At 38.6% G+C, this 19,753-nt stretch overlaps 1 protein-coding gene across 1 annotated transcript; it reads left to right on the top strand.

Annotated features, from left to right (window-relative positions):
• The first annotated feature begins 868 nt into the window (after window positions 1-868).
• LOC118572603 (coxsackievirus and adenovirus receptor homolog) lies at window positions 869-10,091 on the top strand. The gene is given in 2 exon segments (XM_036172329.1): window positions 869-938; window positions 8,998-10,091. Coding segments are annotated over 2 exon segments (1,164 nt in total).
• Window positions 10,092-19,753: the final 9,662 nt, after the last annotated feature.

Here is a 19,753-nt window from a genome sequence, read left to right as displayed (position 1 = left end):
CTGAAACCACAAAGGGGAATGAGGGAATTCATAGCCATAGTCAATCTTTCTGATTATCTCCATTTCCAGAGAGAGCTCTAGAGCATGTGACTTCTCTTTTGGAAGAGATCAGTAGTAGCAGGAAGGTCAGAAATATAGCAGTTTAGGGGTCACTTTGAGTTTGTTTTTTTTTTGTGGGAGTTGTGAAGTCTGTGTTTATTTAGTTTCTATACATGTTCAATCATAGATTACATTGGTCAAGTGCACATTTTTTTCTGGTTGAGTTTTAGTTCTTTTGATGATGAAAGCTTGACTATACTTTTGTGCTTTTGTTCTTGGCTTTTTCTCTCTACCTATTATTCTTTCACAAATATTGTATACATTCTTCATTGTTGTATTTTGTGTTAAATGCCTGGCACCATTTCACCTGCTCATCCTGGTCACTCAAAACAGCACTTCTGCAATACTTACTACCCAATGCTGCAAGTCATTTAATTCTACCTAGAACATACCTGGCTGTGAAATGAGTTTCCTGGCCAGAAAGCAATACTGTGTAAAATACCATATCAGTTGATAAGACATTCTGTAAGTGCATTGATGGTGGTTTTGGCAGGAGCATTAACATAGCAAAGGCAAATCCATAACCAGAATAAATATCTACTCCAGTAAGGACAAAGAATTGTCCTTTCCATTAAGAAAGTGGTCCAGTATAGTCAACCTGCCACTAGGTTGCTGGCTGTTCACCCCGGGGAATGGTGCCATATCTGGGGTTCAGTGTTGGTCTCTGCTGTTGGTTAATTTGGCACTCAGCAGCAGCAGTAGCCAGGTCAGCTGTGATAAGCAGAAGTTCATGTTATTGAGCACATGCATAACCCTTGTCTCTGCCACCATGGCCACTTTTTTCATGGGCTCATTGGGCAATGACATGAATGGCTGGGAAAAGAGGCTGACTGACTGTAGTGGGTAGCCATCCCAGCATTGGCCTGGAAATCCCAGCCCCCACTGAGGCTTCGGTAATGGTCACACCCACAAGGTGGGGCGGAGGAAGGAAGCGGAAGACCCAGGATCCAGAGGAGGTCGCTCTCTTGGTTCTGGGACCCTGGACGCTGGAGGTAGACTGAGCAGAGTTCTCCAGAGAACACCGCTGGACTGCACCATACCTTTGCCAGACCCTACAACCTATCCCTTCATTTGTAAGTTATCCCACAAAATAAACCTCCCTTTTAACTACATGGAATGGCCTTAATAATTTCACCAATAGACTGACCACAGAAAGAGTCATCCAATCTATTTCATTATTGAACTCTTCCTCAGTCGAAGTCACCTTTTGGTGAACTTTTACATGGGATACAAGTGTTTTCACACCATTTGCCCATTTGGAGAAATCTACCCACATACTTCTTCCCCACATGTCTTTCTCAACAAATTCCCAATCATACTCTTTCCAAGTCCTTGACCATATAGTCAATCCATTGGCTACAGCTCATCAATTTGTGAGTAGTTACACATTTGGCCATTTCTCTTTCCCTGCAAAAAAACCAGTATGCCCATGTGTACTGCCTGAACTTCTGCACGCTATGAAGATTTCCCTTCACCAGTATCTTTCAGGCTTATTCCAGAATGGGGTTGAAATGTTGCAGCTGTCCATTTCTGGCTGGTGCCTACTTGATGCATTCAACCATCAATAACCCAGGCCCTAGTCTTCTCTTCCCTAGTCAGCCAATAATATGGAAAACTCCATGAGGCTATGGGTTCATGCTTGGCAGCAGAAGGCACTGCAACAGGAGAAGAAATCATAGGCACTTGGGCAACTTCTTCATGTAGCTTGCTTGTGCCTTCAGGACCTTCTTGTGCCTGATCTCTTGTATACCATTTCCATTTAATAATATATTGGTACTGTGCATGTCCTATTTTATGACTTGTTGGGTCTGATAACACCCCGTTCATGATGGGCAGTTTAGGTCACATGGTAAGTGCATGGCCCACTGTCAAATGTTCAGTTTCTCCCAGTGACTGGAATTAATGGCATGTGCTTGCATGCTTGGTCAAAATTATTGTTGAAAATGGTTCTATGGGCATCAGTGGCAGACACTTCAAATGACTTTCATAGGTATTGTATTGTCCCAATTCTCCAATGCTTCTATTCATGTATGTTATTAAGTTTTTTCTTTCCCCTCTGTGTTTATGAGTGTGTGTGTATGTGTGTGTGTGTGTGTGTGTGTGTGTGTGTATGTGTACTATGTAGCACAGGCTTTAAAATTTATAGTGACCTTCCTGCCCCTGTGTCTAGATTGCTGGTACTAAATGAATGCACTACCACACAGCTTGAAATATAATTTTTATGGTCTATGTCTCCTCTTCTTATTTTGACCAGGGAGGCCAGGAGAGGGTGTTAAAACCCCTAATAGTGGAGTTACAGATATTCTCTGTGGGTTTCCCCATCATGATCTTGACCCCCTCTTCTTCTCCTTCTTCTTCTTCTTCTTCTTCTTCTTCTTCTTCTTCTTCTTCTTCTTCTTCTTCTTCTTCTTCCAAATGCTGTTTATTGAAGGAGGGAGGAGGTCTTAAATACAGACTTACAGCACAGTGGGAGAACCCTGGAGGGCAGAAGTTCACTTCTGATGTTTTTTTTTTTTTAGCTGAGGATCAAACCCCGGGCCTTGCACTTGTTAGGCAAGTGCTCTACCATTGAGCTAAATCCCCACCCCAATCTGTATATTTTAAATACACCTTGACTTCAAAATTTGGATCTAAGGATATGTTGCTTTGGAAAGGAGGCTCTGCTTTTGTTTCCACAGAAAGGATTTGTTCCAGATTAAGATACATCAGGTTTGACCAGCCAAGACCCCCTGAAAGGTCTCCAATGACACCATGGCCTAACCATCTGATCCAACATCCAAAACGGTTTCATGACAACTGGCTCAGATGATACACCCTCACAAACTACTCTATAATCCTAAAATTTCCTTTTGTCCCCATAAGATACAGTGCCTCCCTCCAGTAGGAAGTAGTAAGATAAACTATGCCCAAGTTCTCAAATATATCAAGCTGGCTTTGGAGATGAAATTGGCTCACTCCTTCTCTAAACTCAGATATATTACTAAAAAAAAAAAAAAAAAAAAGAAAAAGAAAAAAAAAGGTTAAGAGATTCTTATGTCCCAAATCAGAAGAACCCTCTGGTGTGGGACAGAAAAAAAAACAAACAATATTTTTATTTAAATCAGTTAGATTATAAATGCGATCTCTTTCTAAAGAAGAAAAGGGGATATGATACATATATAATAGGATGAAAGGGTAGATTAATGAACTTACTTTTAAAGAGCAACAACTTGTTTAAAATGTTTTACATTGGTATAGATTTTAGTTTATTGATACAAACTTAAAGTTAATTTTGTTATACTGTGTGTATATCTCTACTCTTGTTTAAGGTATTATGTTTGTACAGCTCATTTAAAATTGTAATGGATAATTAAAAATAGATTAATAATTAGTCATCTATGATAATCATACTTGTAGCTATGTTAGTTAAGTCTTCTAGGTATACATAGATATATTTCAGACAGATAGGTAATCTTCAAATACTTCAAAGACCTACAGAATATGGCATTTGAAGTATTTTAAAAATGTAGACTTTCTGGAGAGTGAGACTTGCCTGCTCTTGGTAGCACTGATTTACTTCAGAGAGGAGGATGGGCATCAAAGACACTCTACATGGAGTTTATCTTCTTCTTGGCAAAAATAGTCATTTGGGCAAGAAACTCTTCTTGCCTGGACTGCTTGATCAACTGGACATGCAGGACCCATAAAAAGGTGATCACTGAACTTTGCTTGGCAAAATGGTTCCTTCAGGTTCCTGCTTTGCAGAGGAAACTGCCAGACATTCTATAGGACACTGAGAAAAGTGACCAAGACACTCTAGCCCTGTGGGCTAAAGACAGATGCCTCAACTTTACAAAGGAACATTAGGTGACTCTCCAGACATCCAGCTGTCTCTGTCTACCCTACAAGACTCCCAAAAGTTGCTTGCATCCTTCTCCTGTTTCTCAGGTAATATTATATCCTTTTGAGGTCTTTGATGTGGTTGAAGACTAGATAGTTATAATTTCTTCAGTTATGATAAAAGATAAGTTAGATATAAAACCTTAGACTCACAAATATTAGATAGGATATATTCTTTAATATTGTAGCTGTAATTCTTGCTTGATAATTGCTTTGTTATCTGTAATTTTACTATATAAAAGTTAAAACCTTGCTTTTTGAAAAAAAAAGATAAGGGTACACCTGGTACTCAGACCCATAGACCAATCATCCTCTTATGCAGTCCTGCTGGGTAAAGTCACTAGGAAACCTAGGTGGGCTCCAACAGGTTGCTATCTAACTAAGTGTATAAATTCCACAACCAACCCTAAAGCTTTCATTATCCTTCACCAACTTTCTCATGTACTCTTGCCTGTACATCTTTCTTCATTCTGGTATGAAGGATCTACAATATTTGCCTTATAACATATTACTAACACTCTTTCTCATACCAAAAGGTTTATAGTTGAAATTATTCTTGGCATAGCTGCTTTGATATTTATTGTAACCACAGTAGTTGCATCTCCTTATGGCTTTAACTCAACAACTACACACTTCTCATCATGCTAATTCACTATCTAAGAATGTGTCTATGGCTTTAGTTACTTAGGAAGAAATTGATCAAGGTTAATATACTGAATAAATGTCTTAGAAGAGGCCATACTTTATATGGGTGATCAGGTGCAAGCTCACTTGAGAGGTGTCTGGAATAGTTCCTAGCTAGGTATAAATATAGGTACATTACACTCCCAGATTAGTGCTTTCCAGACTCCAGATTTCCTCTGCAGTAGAAGTAGCCAGATATTTTGCCAAATCAGTAAAAGATTCTGTGAATAACAAACCTTTTGGGAATCTCCTTATACACGTGGGAATTAAGGAACATTAATCGTTCTACTTTTATTCCTTATTCCAGTCATCTTCAGACATTTAGGATCAACTTGTATACAAGTTGCCCAGGGGGAAATTCTCACACTACATTTATTAAATGAAAAAACAGGAAATGCTATGAGTAGGAAGTAGGAATTCAGCTGGCTGACAATGGCATAGCTATTACCTGAAAGAATCAAGAATTTTTCTAGAGGAAGGCAAGGCTCAAGGTGTATTGGTATTATTTGGCTTTTTGACTATATCAGCTGTTTTCTGCTATGAATTTCATGTGCACTATCATAGCTTCTCCAATTGATTCTCTTTCCTAAGAACTTCTAAGCAGTGTGGATTGATCATTCTTTGGGCATTTACAATTACAGTATTTTAACAACAGCCACACAGGCAAGACTACCTGCTTCCAGGCTTTTTGTTTCTTCCTTTTAACATCAGGATCAGATGTCTGCCTTCTTTAGCAAGCATCCAAGGTGAGGGCCAGCTCCAGACAAAAGCATTCTGAGATATCTATCAAACAAGGACAAAGAGCAGGCAGACAGAATAAGCATTCCAGACCACTTGCTAGTCTCCCAAATTAAGATATATATATATATATATATATATATATATATATATATATATATATATATATATATATATATATATATATACTGCCCAGGCCAGGTGGACATTAGGTGCATAGCTTTGTTTCTTGTGCAAATTAAGCTCAGACCCTCCTTTCTTACCAGGTACATCAAGCTGTGACACAGCTACCTAGTTATACCCACCCTGCCAGAAAACAGCACAGTCACACTGAGACAGTTAAAGCCCTAAAGAAATATAGGCAGTTTTATTTACTCATGAGTTATACTAACATTGTAGACCCATAATATTTTATCTAACCACTTCTAGGAATGTAGTTTGAGCACATAAATTTCCCTTTTCTGATATATTAACTGATTTTAGCTCTTAGTTGACTTCACCTCCTTTAATCACTCCCCTTTTGGATTGCAAATGAATCTGACTATCACCGCTCTTGGGGAGGACCTTGAAAACTTGCTTTACATTGTAAAAAGAGTTACTCCTTGTAAGCGTGTATAGATGGTTCCCAGAGTGGATGGGTGAATTTTGTCTTGGAAGAATAAAGTGAATGGACTGAAGAGCTTGGTATACTTAGATTCTTTCCCTCAGATTATTACTTGCTGCTAGTAGTGTCTCTTCTAGAACTATGGGAAAAGACTATTAGAGGCTGTACCCCAATAGTCTTTAATATATTCTCTGCCTTTGTTCTTGGTTTTTCTTTCTATTCTCTTTATTCTTTCACAAATACTGTACACATTCTTGATTGTTGTATTATTGTGGTAAGTATAGAAGTCATAATATGTCAATATGTATACTATTTTTTCATAATTCCATTGGTCATTCTGAGTGTTTTCACTCAAAATGAAAGTACTTTTGTACTCAGCTTTCCAATTGTAAATTGTTGGGCATTGTCTTTTTTTTTTTTTTTTTTTCGAGACAGGGTTTCTCTGTGTTGCTTTGGAGCCTGTCCTGGAGCTCACTCTGTAGCCCAGGCTGGCCTCAAACTCACAGAGATCTGCCTGCCTCTGCCTCCTGAGTACTGGGATTAAAGGCATACACTATCACTGCCTGGCTTGGGCATTGTCATTTGATTATATTATTTTATGCTTCATATTTACCATACACATTTTAATTTTGATTACACCATGTTCCCAAGGATCATTTATTTGCTTCTTTACTTACTTAGGGTTTGTTCTTCTTATTGTTGTTAATTTATGAAAGGCTTTTGGAGTATTGGATAAAACATTATTGATTTTGGGAGGTGGCTCAACACATATTCTTGGCAATATCCTAAGTTCAGATACCAACACTCAAGTTGAAAGGCTCATAATTATCTACTATTCTAGATGCTGTATATATATGGAAAGTATTCTCTCTCATGCACAAACATAGCAAAAAATGCAATAAACTTGTTTCTAAAATGCATGTGAGTTGTAAAGCAATTAGAGCAAAACAAGTTGATTTAAGTGTACACTGATTAATGAAAATCTGTTATCTTTCATTTTGTTTTAAAAAGTTTTCATTTCCTCACTCTGATGAAGACTTATCCAGCAATACTGAATGATAGCACACAAAGTAGCATCTTAGTGTTCCTAACAGACATTCTTTTCTTTAACCATAAGAGAAAGAGATCCTTTTATTAGTCAAAACTATTTTCTATTGTCTATTGACCACACTATATATGAGGTCTAGCATGTATGTGCACTCATACATCAAAAAACACCCTCATCACACCTCTCTTTCTCTCTCACACACAAATACACAAACAACATACTCATAACACAATCACACATAAATAAACACACACTACTTAAACACAAAGGCATGCAAACACAAACAATACACACAAACACAAATACACACACAAATACATGCACAAACACAAAGACACAGAAACATATACACAAACGCAAATAGACACACATTACATAAGCCATACACACCACATAAACACTTACACACCAATACACATATTTTCACATAAGAGACACATACAAACACTTGCACCCACATACACCCACAAAGAAACTTTCTAAAACGGTATTAGTATTTAAAGAATACTTAGGATATATGTCAAATACATTTACACAGGACTGGATTGTTTCCTTCAATTTCTTCTTATTATTTGTATGACATCACAGCATGTTCTGAAACATTCTGTCCAATAGCTGGAGTTTTCTCCAGTCCTGCCCGGCCCACAGCCACTCAGATCCAAATAAACACACAGACACTTATATTATTTAAACTGTTTTGCCTAATGGCTCAGGCTTCTTGCTATCTAGATCTTACACTTAAATTAACCCATAATTTAGCCACATGGCTTGGCACCTTTTTCCAATTCTGTCCTTACATCTTGCTTCTCATGGTAGTGGTGCCTGGCAGTGTCTGGAAGCGTCTCCTGACTCAGCCTTCTACTTCCCAGAATTCTCCTCTCTCTTTATCCCACCTATACTTCTTGCCTGGCTACTGGCCAATCAGCATTTTGTTTATCAATCAATCATAGCAACACATTCACAACATACAGATATCCAAGCACTTCCCCTTTCCTTTTTTTTTTTCAAAAAGGAAGGCTTTAACTTTAACATAGTAAAATTACATATAACAAAACAATTATCAAGCAAGAATTACAGTTACAATATGTAGTCTATTCATAATATCTAGTCTATTTGTATTTGGCAAAATTAAAGAAGATATCCTATCTAGCCTATATTTGTGAGTCTAAAGTTTGTTACCATTCTCCATTTACCAGATTTATTTTTAATAACAAATATAGGAGAATTCCAAGGGCTGGGTGATTATTCAATATGCTGAGCATTTAATTGCTCTTCTACCAGCTCTACTAAAGCCTAGAGTTTCTTTGTTGTTAAAGGCCATTGCTAAACCCATACAGGCTTGTCTGTTAATCATTTTAAATGTAGAGCTGTTGTTGGCTTTGGAAGATCATCAGTTGTTGTGCCCTGTTCTTGTACAATCTGGATGGCTGGTGACCACTCATTAGAATAATACCTTCTAATATTTCTCTCAGAAGCATGTGTTAGTTTATAACTTGTTTCTGAGGTTGGAGGAATGTTAATCTGAGTATTCCATTGTTGTAATAGATCATGGCCCCTTAAATTCATAGCTATATTAGCCACATGTGGCTTTAATTTTTCTCTCTGTCCTTCTGGACCTATACATTCGAGCAATCTTGCACTCTGTTTCACTTGAGATAATGTTCCAATCCCTAACAACTGAACGTTTACCTCCTGAAGAGGCCAAGTTGGATGCCAAAATTCTGGTGCAATTATGGTCACGTCTGCACCTGTGTCTACTAAACCAGACAACAAAACATCATTTATTCTTATTGTTAATTTTGGTCTTTGTTTATTTATAGAAGTTTGCCAAAAACTTTGCTTTATGGCTTCTCCTGATTTTTCTATTCTCTTTGTCTCAGCTGTTCTATCACCCCGAGCAGCCTGGTTTATTCCAATAGGCATTTTGTTATTTAATTGCTCTGAGTGGTGCTCCTACTGTGCTTTGTGCTCCTGTGTGGGGTTGTGGATGTCACCAGAGGTTTGAGTATCACTACTTCTGAACAGAGTATCAAAAAAGCTAAAGGGGAAACTGCTTATCTACCATGCACATTTACACTGAGTCCCAGAGATGATGGACCACTGGACATTGAGTGGCTACTATCCCCATCTGATAACCAGAATCAAGTGTATCAAGTGATTATTTTGTATTCTGGAGACAAAATTTATGATAACTACTATCCAGATCAGAAAGGACGAGTACATTTTACAAGCAATGATGTCCAGTCTGGTGACACATGTATAAATGTAACGAATCTGCAATTATTGGATATTGGCACATATCAGTGCAAAGTGAAGAAAGCTCCTGGGGTGGCAAATAAGAAAGTCCTGCTGACAGTTCTTGTTAAGCCTTCAGGTACAAGATGTTTCATGAATAGATCAGAAGAGAATGGAAATGACTTCAAACTAAAATGTGAACCAAAAGAAGGTTCCCTTCCACTGTGGTATGAATGGCAAAAATTATCATACTCCCAGAAAAGGCCTACTCTGTGGTTAGCAGAAATGACTTCACCTGTTATATCTGTTAAAAATGCCAGTTCTGAGTATTCTGGAACATACAGTTGCACAGTCCAAAATAGAGTGGGCTCTGACCAGTGTATGCTACATCTGGATGTTGTCCCTTCTTCAAATCGAGCCTGAACGATTGCAGGAGCTATCATAGGAACGCTGCCTGCTCTTGTGTTCATCAGTGCCATCCTCTTTTGCTGTTATAGAAAATGTAGAGAAGAGAAGTATAAAAAGAAAGTTCATCATGATATCAGGGAAGATGTGCCAAAGAGCCAGACATACACTGCCAGGAGCTACATTGACAGCAACCACTCCTCCCTAGGATCCATGTCCCCTTCCAACATGGGAGGGTATTCCAAGACTCAGTGTAACCAAGTCCCCAGTGAAGACTTTGAATGCGCTCCTCAGAGTCCAACTCCAGCACTCACTAAGGTAGTTGCCCCTAATCTTAGTCAAATGGGAGTGGTTTCTGTGATGATTCCAGCACAAAGCAAGCATGGGTCTATAGTCTAGAACTCTACATCTCCCTTTTCTGTTTTCCATGGTTCATTTCTTCTCTTTATATGTCAAAACTTATTCTAGTCTAAATTTTGTTAACAGCAGCTCCAATACACACACACACACACACACACACACACACACACACACACACACAAAGAAGTTAGTACGAATCTAAGAAATACGCTCCACAGATTTCTTGATTATAGTGAAGACTCACAGATTTCTTGATTATAGTGAAGTAAAGACATAATAGGAATGGCATTGATCATCTGGATAAGATGAGCTTTCTTAACAAGCTTATTTCAATGGGCATCTGAATAATAATACTTAAAAAAGATATGACACTTTGAATATATAATAAGTAAAGAAATTTGTGAATTTATATACATACCAAATTGATACTTGAATCATCTGAAAATGGTACTTTGTGGTTTCTAACATTATTTTTAGGATGTTTGTCTCAGTTATGAACAATAGTATCCCCTAAATTTAAGAAACATCCATGGGCTCAGCAGTGGTGGTGCATGCCTTTAATCCCAGCACTCGGGAGGCAGAGGCAGGTGGAGCTTGAGTGCAGCCTGGTCTACAAAGCAAGTTCCAGGAAAGGTGCAAAGCTACACAGAGAAACTCTGTCTTGAAAAACAAACAAAAAACAAACAACAACAACAAAAACAAACAAACAAACAAAAAGAAAAACAAAAAAAAAAAAGGAAAAAACATCCATGGAAAAATGACTTAATGTTTGAATTTGTTTTTGTAATCTCTCTGGGGAAGCGATGGTGGCAAGGTGATAAGATAAGGTAGTTGTGGCTGTCTGATGTCTTTGGCTATTACGTCTGTATTTGGCTCTATGTTTCTTATTTACTAAGACTGTTTAGAATTTTGTCTACACTGTCCTCATAGAACTAGTCTTTTTCTGGTAGCCATAAAATAAAGATTTGCAAAGTATAATGTGGCTACTTTGAGGAGAGGGTGCATAAAATACTTTTGCATTTAATATTAGTGGTTTATAAGAATAATTTTGAATCTTTATCAGTACCATATAAGCCTGCAACTATAATATGATGGAAGCAGATGCAGAGATCCACAGCTAAACACCAGGCTAAACTCCTGGAGTCTAGTCAAAGAGAGGGAGGAGGGATGTATGATGTATGATGATGCCCATGCATCCTGTTGCCTCTGAAGGCAGGGAATATAGGGATGCACAGAACAGGAGTTGCCCATAGAGAGAGAAGGGGGATTTTAAGAGCAAGGTAGGGGGGTCATGATCATGATGGAGAGATTTGCAGAGACAACTAAACTAAGCTCAAAGGAATTCACAAACCTTAGTCTGACAGCTGTGGAACATGCATGGGACTAGACTAGGCCCTCTGCATATGGGAAACAGTTGTGTAGCTTGGTCTGTCTGAGGGGTCCCTAACAGTGTGTTCAGTGTCTATCCCTGGAGCATGAGATGGTTTCTGAATCCCATTACCTATGGTCGGACACATTGCTCTCCCTTGATGCATTGGGGAGGTGCTTGGTCCTGCCTCAACTGAATGTACCAGACTTAGCTGGCCCCCCATGGGAGAACTTACCCTGTTGGAGGAGGGCATGATGGGGGAGAAGGTGGAGGTGGGGGGAGTGGGAGGAGGGATCAGAAGAGGATCTGTGGTTGGTGTGTAAAATGAATAATAAAATTGGGGGAATCCAGTCAAGGAGAGGGAAGAGGGATTGCATGAGGGGGAACAGATGAGGGGTGCTGGGATCATTGTGGGGGGGTCTGCAGAGGTGGCTGAACCAAGCTCGTAGAGACTCACAGAGGAGCGGGAGGAGGGCTCAAAGGGGATCTGTGGTTGGTATGTAAAATGACTTAAGTTTTTTAGTTGTGAGCCTAGCCTTTAATGGCTGAGCTATCCCTCCAGCCTGAATAAATCTTTAAAAAAAGTTTTTAAGAAAGGAATAGGCCTTGCCCTGTCCCTAGCTGCAATGCTGGGGAGAACTGGCCGTACCCCTCACCAGATGCAACACTCTGGAGAGTGGGTCCTACACCTCACCTGGGCAGCACAATACACTGACTCTGTTTGCAGGAGCATGGGCAAGCTGGCTCTGAGGGCATGATAATGGGAGATCTTCCTTCACCCACTCCTTTCCCATGTGGTGGTGAGGGTGAGGGAAGGATGCCTTCCCTCCTTTGACCTGCAGCAGTCAAGGGAGCTGAGCTACCCTATTATCAGCTGCAGAACTTGGGAATGCAGACCCTGCATGTCTCCTGGGCAGCACAGTAGAGCTGGTCCTGTTGATGTGGGCCTGGGTGAGCTGGACCCCAGAACATAAGCATAGGAGATCTGGCCCCACCATTATTCTTCCATAAGATATTGTGAGCAAGGAAGAGATGTCCGCCTTCCCCTCACTGACTGTGGCAGTGGGGAGAGCTGACCCTGAGGTCATGAGAGCAGGAGAGCTGTCTGCCCCTCACCAGCTGCAGCATTCAGGTGAGTGGCCCTTTTACTTTGCCTGGGCAACACAGTAGAGTTAACCCTGGTGGTGAAGGTATGGGTTAGCCAACCCCGAGGGCATGAAAGCAGGAGAACTGCCCCCTTCCCCTTGCCCCTTGATGCATAGCATGAACTAATTGGGCAATGGTGGAGGACTTACCCTGATGGTAAGGATGGGGGACACCTGGCCCACCAACTGACCAACCCTGCAATCACCAAGGCGCAGAACCAGGGCTATGAGTTGTCCCGTCCCAATATCCACCCCATCTATGATCTGATGAAGAATGTGAAGGAGCTGGTCTTACAGATCCAAAGTTGTAGGATCTCCATGACATGGGACAGGCTATCCAAGTGGAGTCTCAGTGAGGGCTCAGTATCTACAGTGTAGCAGGAACTAGAGGCCTTGAACCAGATATAGAGACCCACAGAGGTTTCCTAGTGAGAACTTACTCGGGATCCAAGAATCTGAGCTTGCTTTATCCAACAGGGCTGCATGATGTATACAAAAATAGGGACCCACTTATTAGTTGTTGGCCTTAATTTTTGAAAAATTGGAGTCATGTTGGTAGTCCTTCCATATACCTACATGCTACAAGATACTGTCTATGTTTCCTTCCAGCAGAGTCACAATTTAAGGTTTGATATAAAGGACTTTGTTCCCTTTGGATTCAACTTTATGCAAGGTAATAGAGATGAGTTAAATTTATTTCCTCTGCATTTGTATATTCACTTTCCAGGCACTATTTGGTGAATAAACTGTCTATTGTCCAGTGTTTGTTCTGGCATCTTTGTCCAATATGAGATGTCTCTACTTATGGCATTCATAATTGATGGGTTTTATTTCCTGGGTTTGGACAGAGATATGTAATGGTATACTATTTGGGTTGGAATGAACCTTTTTTCCTTTGCAACAAGGTCTCAGGCAGCCCAGGATGGCTTATGATTCACTCTGTAGCTGAGGATGCCTTGAACTGCTAATCCTCCTGGTTCAACCTCCCTAGTGCATTACAGGCATGTGCCAGCACATCCGGAGAGATTTCTTTTATTTTGCTGCTGAAGTTATAAAGCTATTGTGGGGTGAGGCTGATTCCTTTGCATACGTTTCATGGGACAATACAATCATGAATCTCTATATTTATTTATTTGTAGTTAAAAAACTGTTTCATACAAAAAAGAATACTGAGCACATATTCATTCAGTGTTCTACCATGAATAAAAACAGAGAGTAGCCAGGTGGTGGCAGCGCACGCCTTTAATCCCAGCACTTGGGAGGCAGAGCCAGGCAGATCTCTGTGAGCTCGAGGCCAGCCTGGGCTACCAAGCGAGTTCCAGGAAAGGCGCAAAGCTACACAGAGAAACCCTGTCTTGAAAACAAAACAAAACAAAACAAAACAAAACAGAGAGAAATAGTATAGAAGATCAAAGCTGAGATGTAATGAGGAACAACTGATTTCTGCAATGAAATTAAGTAGCTGATTTGTAGTGAAAAGTTCAACTGGATAGTTGGTTTCCCAAGAATGAGACACAAACTGTCTGGAGCAGAGGATGGACATAATATTGATAAGTAGACAAGCATGTATCATAGACAGAATGCTCTCTGAATCCTTAGACTAGTAGGAAAATAAAAAGAAAAGATATGATCAATAGTATTAAGTTTGGGGATTCTGGTACCCTTTTAATTTAACTTAACAATGGCTGGGGTGAGACTTTCCTTGCCTGTACATTTTTCACCAAACACGGCTTGCTCTGATTTAATACATTTACATCATTCTCATGGGTTCTCACATGAACTCCTCCTTGGTAAACCCTTGTGGCCAAATACACAGAAGGAGAGTCCAATCCAGGGAGCTTAAAGCCTTGGAGGATATACTTGTGATTGTGGCTGGAGAAGAAAATATGTCACTTAATACAATAATTTGTTTTTCACTGAGTGTGGTGCCTCAGATGCATGGCCTGAAGGAGAAAGAACCACAGAACTCTCAAGTGGTAATGGAAAGGATCAGTGGAAATATCTCAGGCTGATTACAATGAGAAATTCAGTCATCAACAACATTATAAGCATACATGCACACAAGCACATGAGCTGTGTATTTACAGGCTAACATACTTTGTGTCTCACAACCCCAAGACTTACATCTTGGCAGAGACTTCTAGTAATATGCTGGTATCTTGGGTTTTTATGTCCTGGTTTTTGAAAATGCCAGCTCTCATCTGTACAACTGTAACTTCTTCCTGCCTACCAAAAAATATTGATTACACAGTAATGGGTCAATGGTCATTGGTGCATTTTACCGTGATTGTCTTTATTTCCAAGAAAAAAGTAAAATAAATTGGAAAACAGTACCTTTGGATGGAGAACATCTGGTATTGTAAGTATATTGTATTGATTCATTATTTTGTAAGATCCTTGTGTCCTAGGATATGTGTTGCTTGAACACCATTGTTGCATATATTTCCCATCTGAGGCTCCCTATCTGTACTTCCCATATCCTCTCTCTAATTTTGTTTTCTCATTGACTCCTTTTGTCCTCTCTAGTGGGAAGAGGGAGATTTGGTTTCAGAGGTTTATGTCCTTATTTGCCAATTGCAATTTGTGGATGTATCTTGTGCTTCTGGTAACTTCTCATACTCTGAGCACATTCAGTTCTAGCTCTGCAGTACAAGGCTGTTTGGCAGCAGCTAGCACAGCATTTTAGAGAATGGTGGAATTTCAAATGTGCTTCTGTTAGAGGAGATAATGTCTTTGAAAGCAGAGACTTTGGAATCCTTCCTCAGGTTCAATGAGCATAAGATTTGTCTGTGTCATCTGCCTCTGATTTGGTTGCAGGGATGTCAGAATTAAAAGTTTAATCCTCTTACCTAATATTTTCTATCTTTAACATTTCTCAGAGATTTGAAAATAGATTTCCCCCACATTTTTGATTCTCAGAATTTTTTAAATGTTTACTTATTAGATCCATATTTTCCATTATACCTTTGTTTGAATTTATGTATATATTCATGTGGACATATTCTATGAGATTATGTCCACTGAGGGCTCTTCATTAGACACTCTCAATTCTGTAGGCATAGATCTAGACAGTCTGTTTAGTATGTTTCAGTCAACTTGGTGAATTTACAAAGAAGTAACCATGTGTATTTCTTTTTAAAGGAAGTAAGGCATATTTGGTATCATGCAGGTAGGTCTATCAGTATAGGGAATCCATGAAATAATCTAAAATGGAGAAATAAGGCATGTATTCAACTCTGAACTCAACATGAGGAAATAAAAATATATAATCAAGGTCCAGCCTGTGATCAGTTGATGGAAAATTGGGGAAAGTGTGGGATAGATTCTGGTATCTGTGACATTGAAACACTTTTCTAGCACCTTGGTATGGTGGTGATTCATCAGGTCAAGACAGAGGGGAAGGGAAATAGTTCAGATGTGAATCATCATTAGCCAGTGAGTACATCTTTTCACATTTTGTCTGACATTGAAATAGAAAACATGATCAGAGGAATCCAAACTTCACAACTAGTTGAATTATTTCATGTGGACCTCTAGAAGAGATAAGGCTCCCCTTAATTCTTCTTTTCCTCTGCTGTCCAATTTCACCAGCTTAGGTACTGTGCACTATGCCCTGTGTCTGTCCAGACAGTATAGCAATACCAATCTTCCTACAAAGAATACACTTGCAGTAAAATAGATTTAAGTATCCAGCATGTCAAATATGAACAGGGGGATAATGCCTTGTCAGGTGTTTTAACATGTTATGATATAAGGAAATAGAATTCTGAGATAGACATTTTTGATTTTCTGGGTATGATAAATATATATGCCTTATGTAACACATTTTTAAAATGTCTGTGTTTGTAGAAGATAGGATATACATCAAAGTATACAAAACTTTTTCATGCTTCTGATTAAATAAATCTTTTATATTGCTGTTAAAGAGTGCATAGTCATTTAGAAATATGACTTCTGATAGTCATCAATCCATTTTTCCCACATTCGGGTTCTATGTGCACAAATATAATCATCACAATTACAATGAACCAAAGACCATGAGCAGTGGGGTTGGCATTATAGCTCACAATAATGACATTTGTATTTACCAGCTTGTAATTGATTTTCTTTGCCTATTATCATTCTTCAGAGATGACACATTACAATTCAACAGACATAAAATATACTTTCTGATCAATGTAAATTAATTCATAGGAGCACATTTTTTTTTGCTTCATGCTTATGCGGACTGTTACTCTGTTACTATACTATACCTTCTCAGACTGTCAATGAAATGCTATCATGGAGGAAACATTTACAAACACAGAGGGTATTTTCAGTTTACTGACTTTTCCTATTGGTTGATCTCTAGATTTGGTACCTAAATGGATCTATATTTCATTTGTAGGTAAATTCCATAAATAATCAAATATTAGACTGATTTTTCTGAAGTTTAATTTTCTACTTTCTAATATATTTACACTAAATTTTAAAGTTTTCACATTGACAAAATTCTCAAAAAATTGTGCATATTAAAAAATATTTAGCAAATTTTAAACAACTCAGGAGTTTGATATTTTTATTTTTGTGATGCTGGGTGATAATCCAGCAGATTATAGAACATTCAATAATCAAATAATGACACTTACTTAATATCTCCTTTAAAAATTTTCATTTATTTAATAGCTGTATATATTTATGGATATTATATTTTTGAGCAGTGTTTAAATACAATGCTCAAGTCTGTTTTGGTTGATTTGTCAACATCCACATCATTGCTTTGTGTTTGGAGATTTGAGGTCCTCACCTATATTTGTTATGCATTATATGCAATAAAATTTATGATGTACAATGGGCGTCATTAGATATTGTTATTCACTCAAATTGTGCTCGAGTTACAACTCTCCCACCTAAATTTACACCTTCAGTCTTCACAGTCCCTCCCATGTAGAAATCACTAGTTCATCCAGATTGCTGTGTTTAAAGGGCAGTTGCACGTATTCTGCTAATCAAGAAGCATGGTCAATTATGGCATTTCCTTTGATATCCAGAGAAGTGGACTAGCTGGATTTTCTTTAGATCTCCTTAAATGAACATGCATAGTTTTTGGTGATGGCTATAGCACTAGCAGCTGTACCAGCAATTCCTCATCCTCTACACCATCAGCAGTATGTGTGACCTAGTCCCTTTAACAGTGACATTGTAACTCAGGAGAGATGACTGCTCACACTGGTTATAAAATGCCTTCCCATGAAAAACAATGAAATGAGGCAACGATTCTAGAAACATTTTGACCACTGGAGTTATTGTTTAGTCCATGACTGTGCTTTTGGTTTCTGACAACTGCACACAAACTGGAGTGAACTGAGGAGAAGAAACCACAACTGAAGAATTGCCCACTGAGGGCATTGCCAAGATTTGTCAGGAAGTCTTTGTAGTTGTAATGTTTCTCCAGCTGCACCAGGCCCCCCGCAGTCCTGTGGCTCACTTATAAAATAATCACTCAGAAGCTTATATTATTTACAAACTGTATGGCCATTTGCTCAAGCTTACTACTGACTAGTTCTTACGCTTAAATTAACCCATAATTCTTATCTATGTTTAGCCATGTGGCTTGGTACCTTTTCTCAGTTCTGCCTTGTCATCTTGTTTCCTCTGTGTCTTGCTGGTGACTCCTGACTCAGCCTTCCTCTTCCCAGAATTCTCATTGTCTGCTTATCCAGCCTACACTTCCTGCCTGGCTACTGGCCAATCAGTGTTTTATTTATCAACCAATCAGAGCAACACACATTCACAGCATACAGAACAACATTCCACAGCAGGTCTTGGGTTGTATTAGAAAGCAAACTGATCAATCAGTGCAGAAGCCATCATTACTCCATGATCTCTACTTCACTTCCTGCCTTGAGTTCTTGATTTGGCTCCCCTGAATCATTAAGTGTAAAGTGAAATGAAATTAATCATTTCTTGACCATGTTACATTCGATCATGGTGTTTCTCACATCTGCACAAGGAAGCTGTGGCATTATCCTTTTAGATGACACTCTCTGCTCTAATTGCATTACTTGGGGAGTCTGTTAACTGGGCCCTGTAACTGCATGGTGTATTTTGTGTATTAATTATTTGTTAGGTGAATCATTTGCAAAAGCCTTTCTTATCTAGCATCTGTTCTCTCTGTCACATCTTTCTGTGACTCTACATATTGGTTTTATTTTTCTGTCCTTTCTATATGTCAAATCTTGCTTCTTCTGGTAATTATGAATCTACCAAACTATGCCTACACAAAGTGCTTGTATGTGTTGCATAGCTTGATGTTTTCCTTTTAGATATTTTATACAATTTGAGATGATATTATATAGGGTGAGTAAACCATCAAATGTATCAGTCTTACATGTGTGACTTTCTGTATTTCCCAGATTGTCACTGAAAATGTGCTCTCTCCAGTTTTTTTTTTTCCACACCTACATAAGGAATCCCTTGATTCTAATTGATGGGGCTAGGTGTTCATACTTTATCCTGAACCAGAGATCTGGGTCTGCTTTAACAGTCAAAGATGGCTATTTTGACTGCCTTTTCTTTCTACTGCATCTTAGAGTCATTTAATATAGTGCCTCTAACTCATCTATTTTTTATGAATATTGTGTCTACACATCATTGTCGTTTTTTCTTTCTTTTTTTATTTTTTTTTGAGACAGGGTCACTGTACATCCAGGGATAGCCTGAAACCCATGACATAGAAAAAGCTGGTTTGGAATTCACATCTGCCTGCATCTACATTCTTGGTGTTATCACCATTGACACATGCCACCATAGCTAATCCTACTTAGTTTTGTCATAAGAATTCAGTTGTTGGTTTTCTATTTCTGTGAGCAATGCACTTGGCACCTTTATTGACTTCTTTCTTATGTTTTTCGAATTTCTGCTTATGTGGAACACTATATATATTCCACCATATGTAAAAGGGATAATACATACTTTCCTGCTCATAAAGTTGGCATTTCATCATGATGAAAAGATTAATGGTTTTCTATGTACTTAAATTACCATAAATACAATTTAAACTACCATAAACAAACCATTTTCATTTGATTTCCAATAAATTTGTAAATTGTATTGGACAAATATGGATGGGTTAAGATTTTTTTAAGCTTCTTTTGAATTGCCTTTGTCTTGTACTTAATATTAGTAAAGATATAGAGTCTGATAAA

Source organism: Onychomys torridus, chromosome 22 (assembly GCF_903995425.1).
Source record: "Onychomys torridus chromosome 22, mOncTor1.1, whole genome shotgun sequence".
Classification (NCBI taxonomy): domain Eukaryota; kingdom Metazoa; phylum Chordata; class Mammalia; order Rodentia; family Cricetidae; genus Onychomys; species Onychomys torridus.
This window is presented reverse-complemented; position numbering and strand designations above follow the sequence as displayed.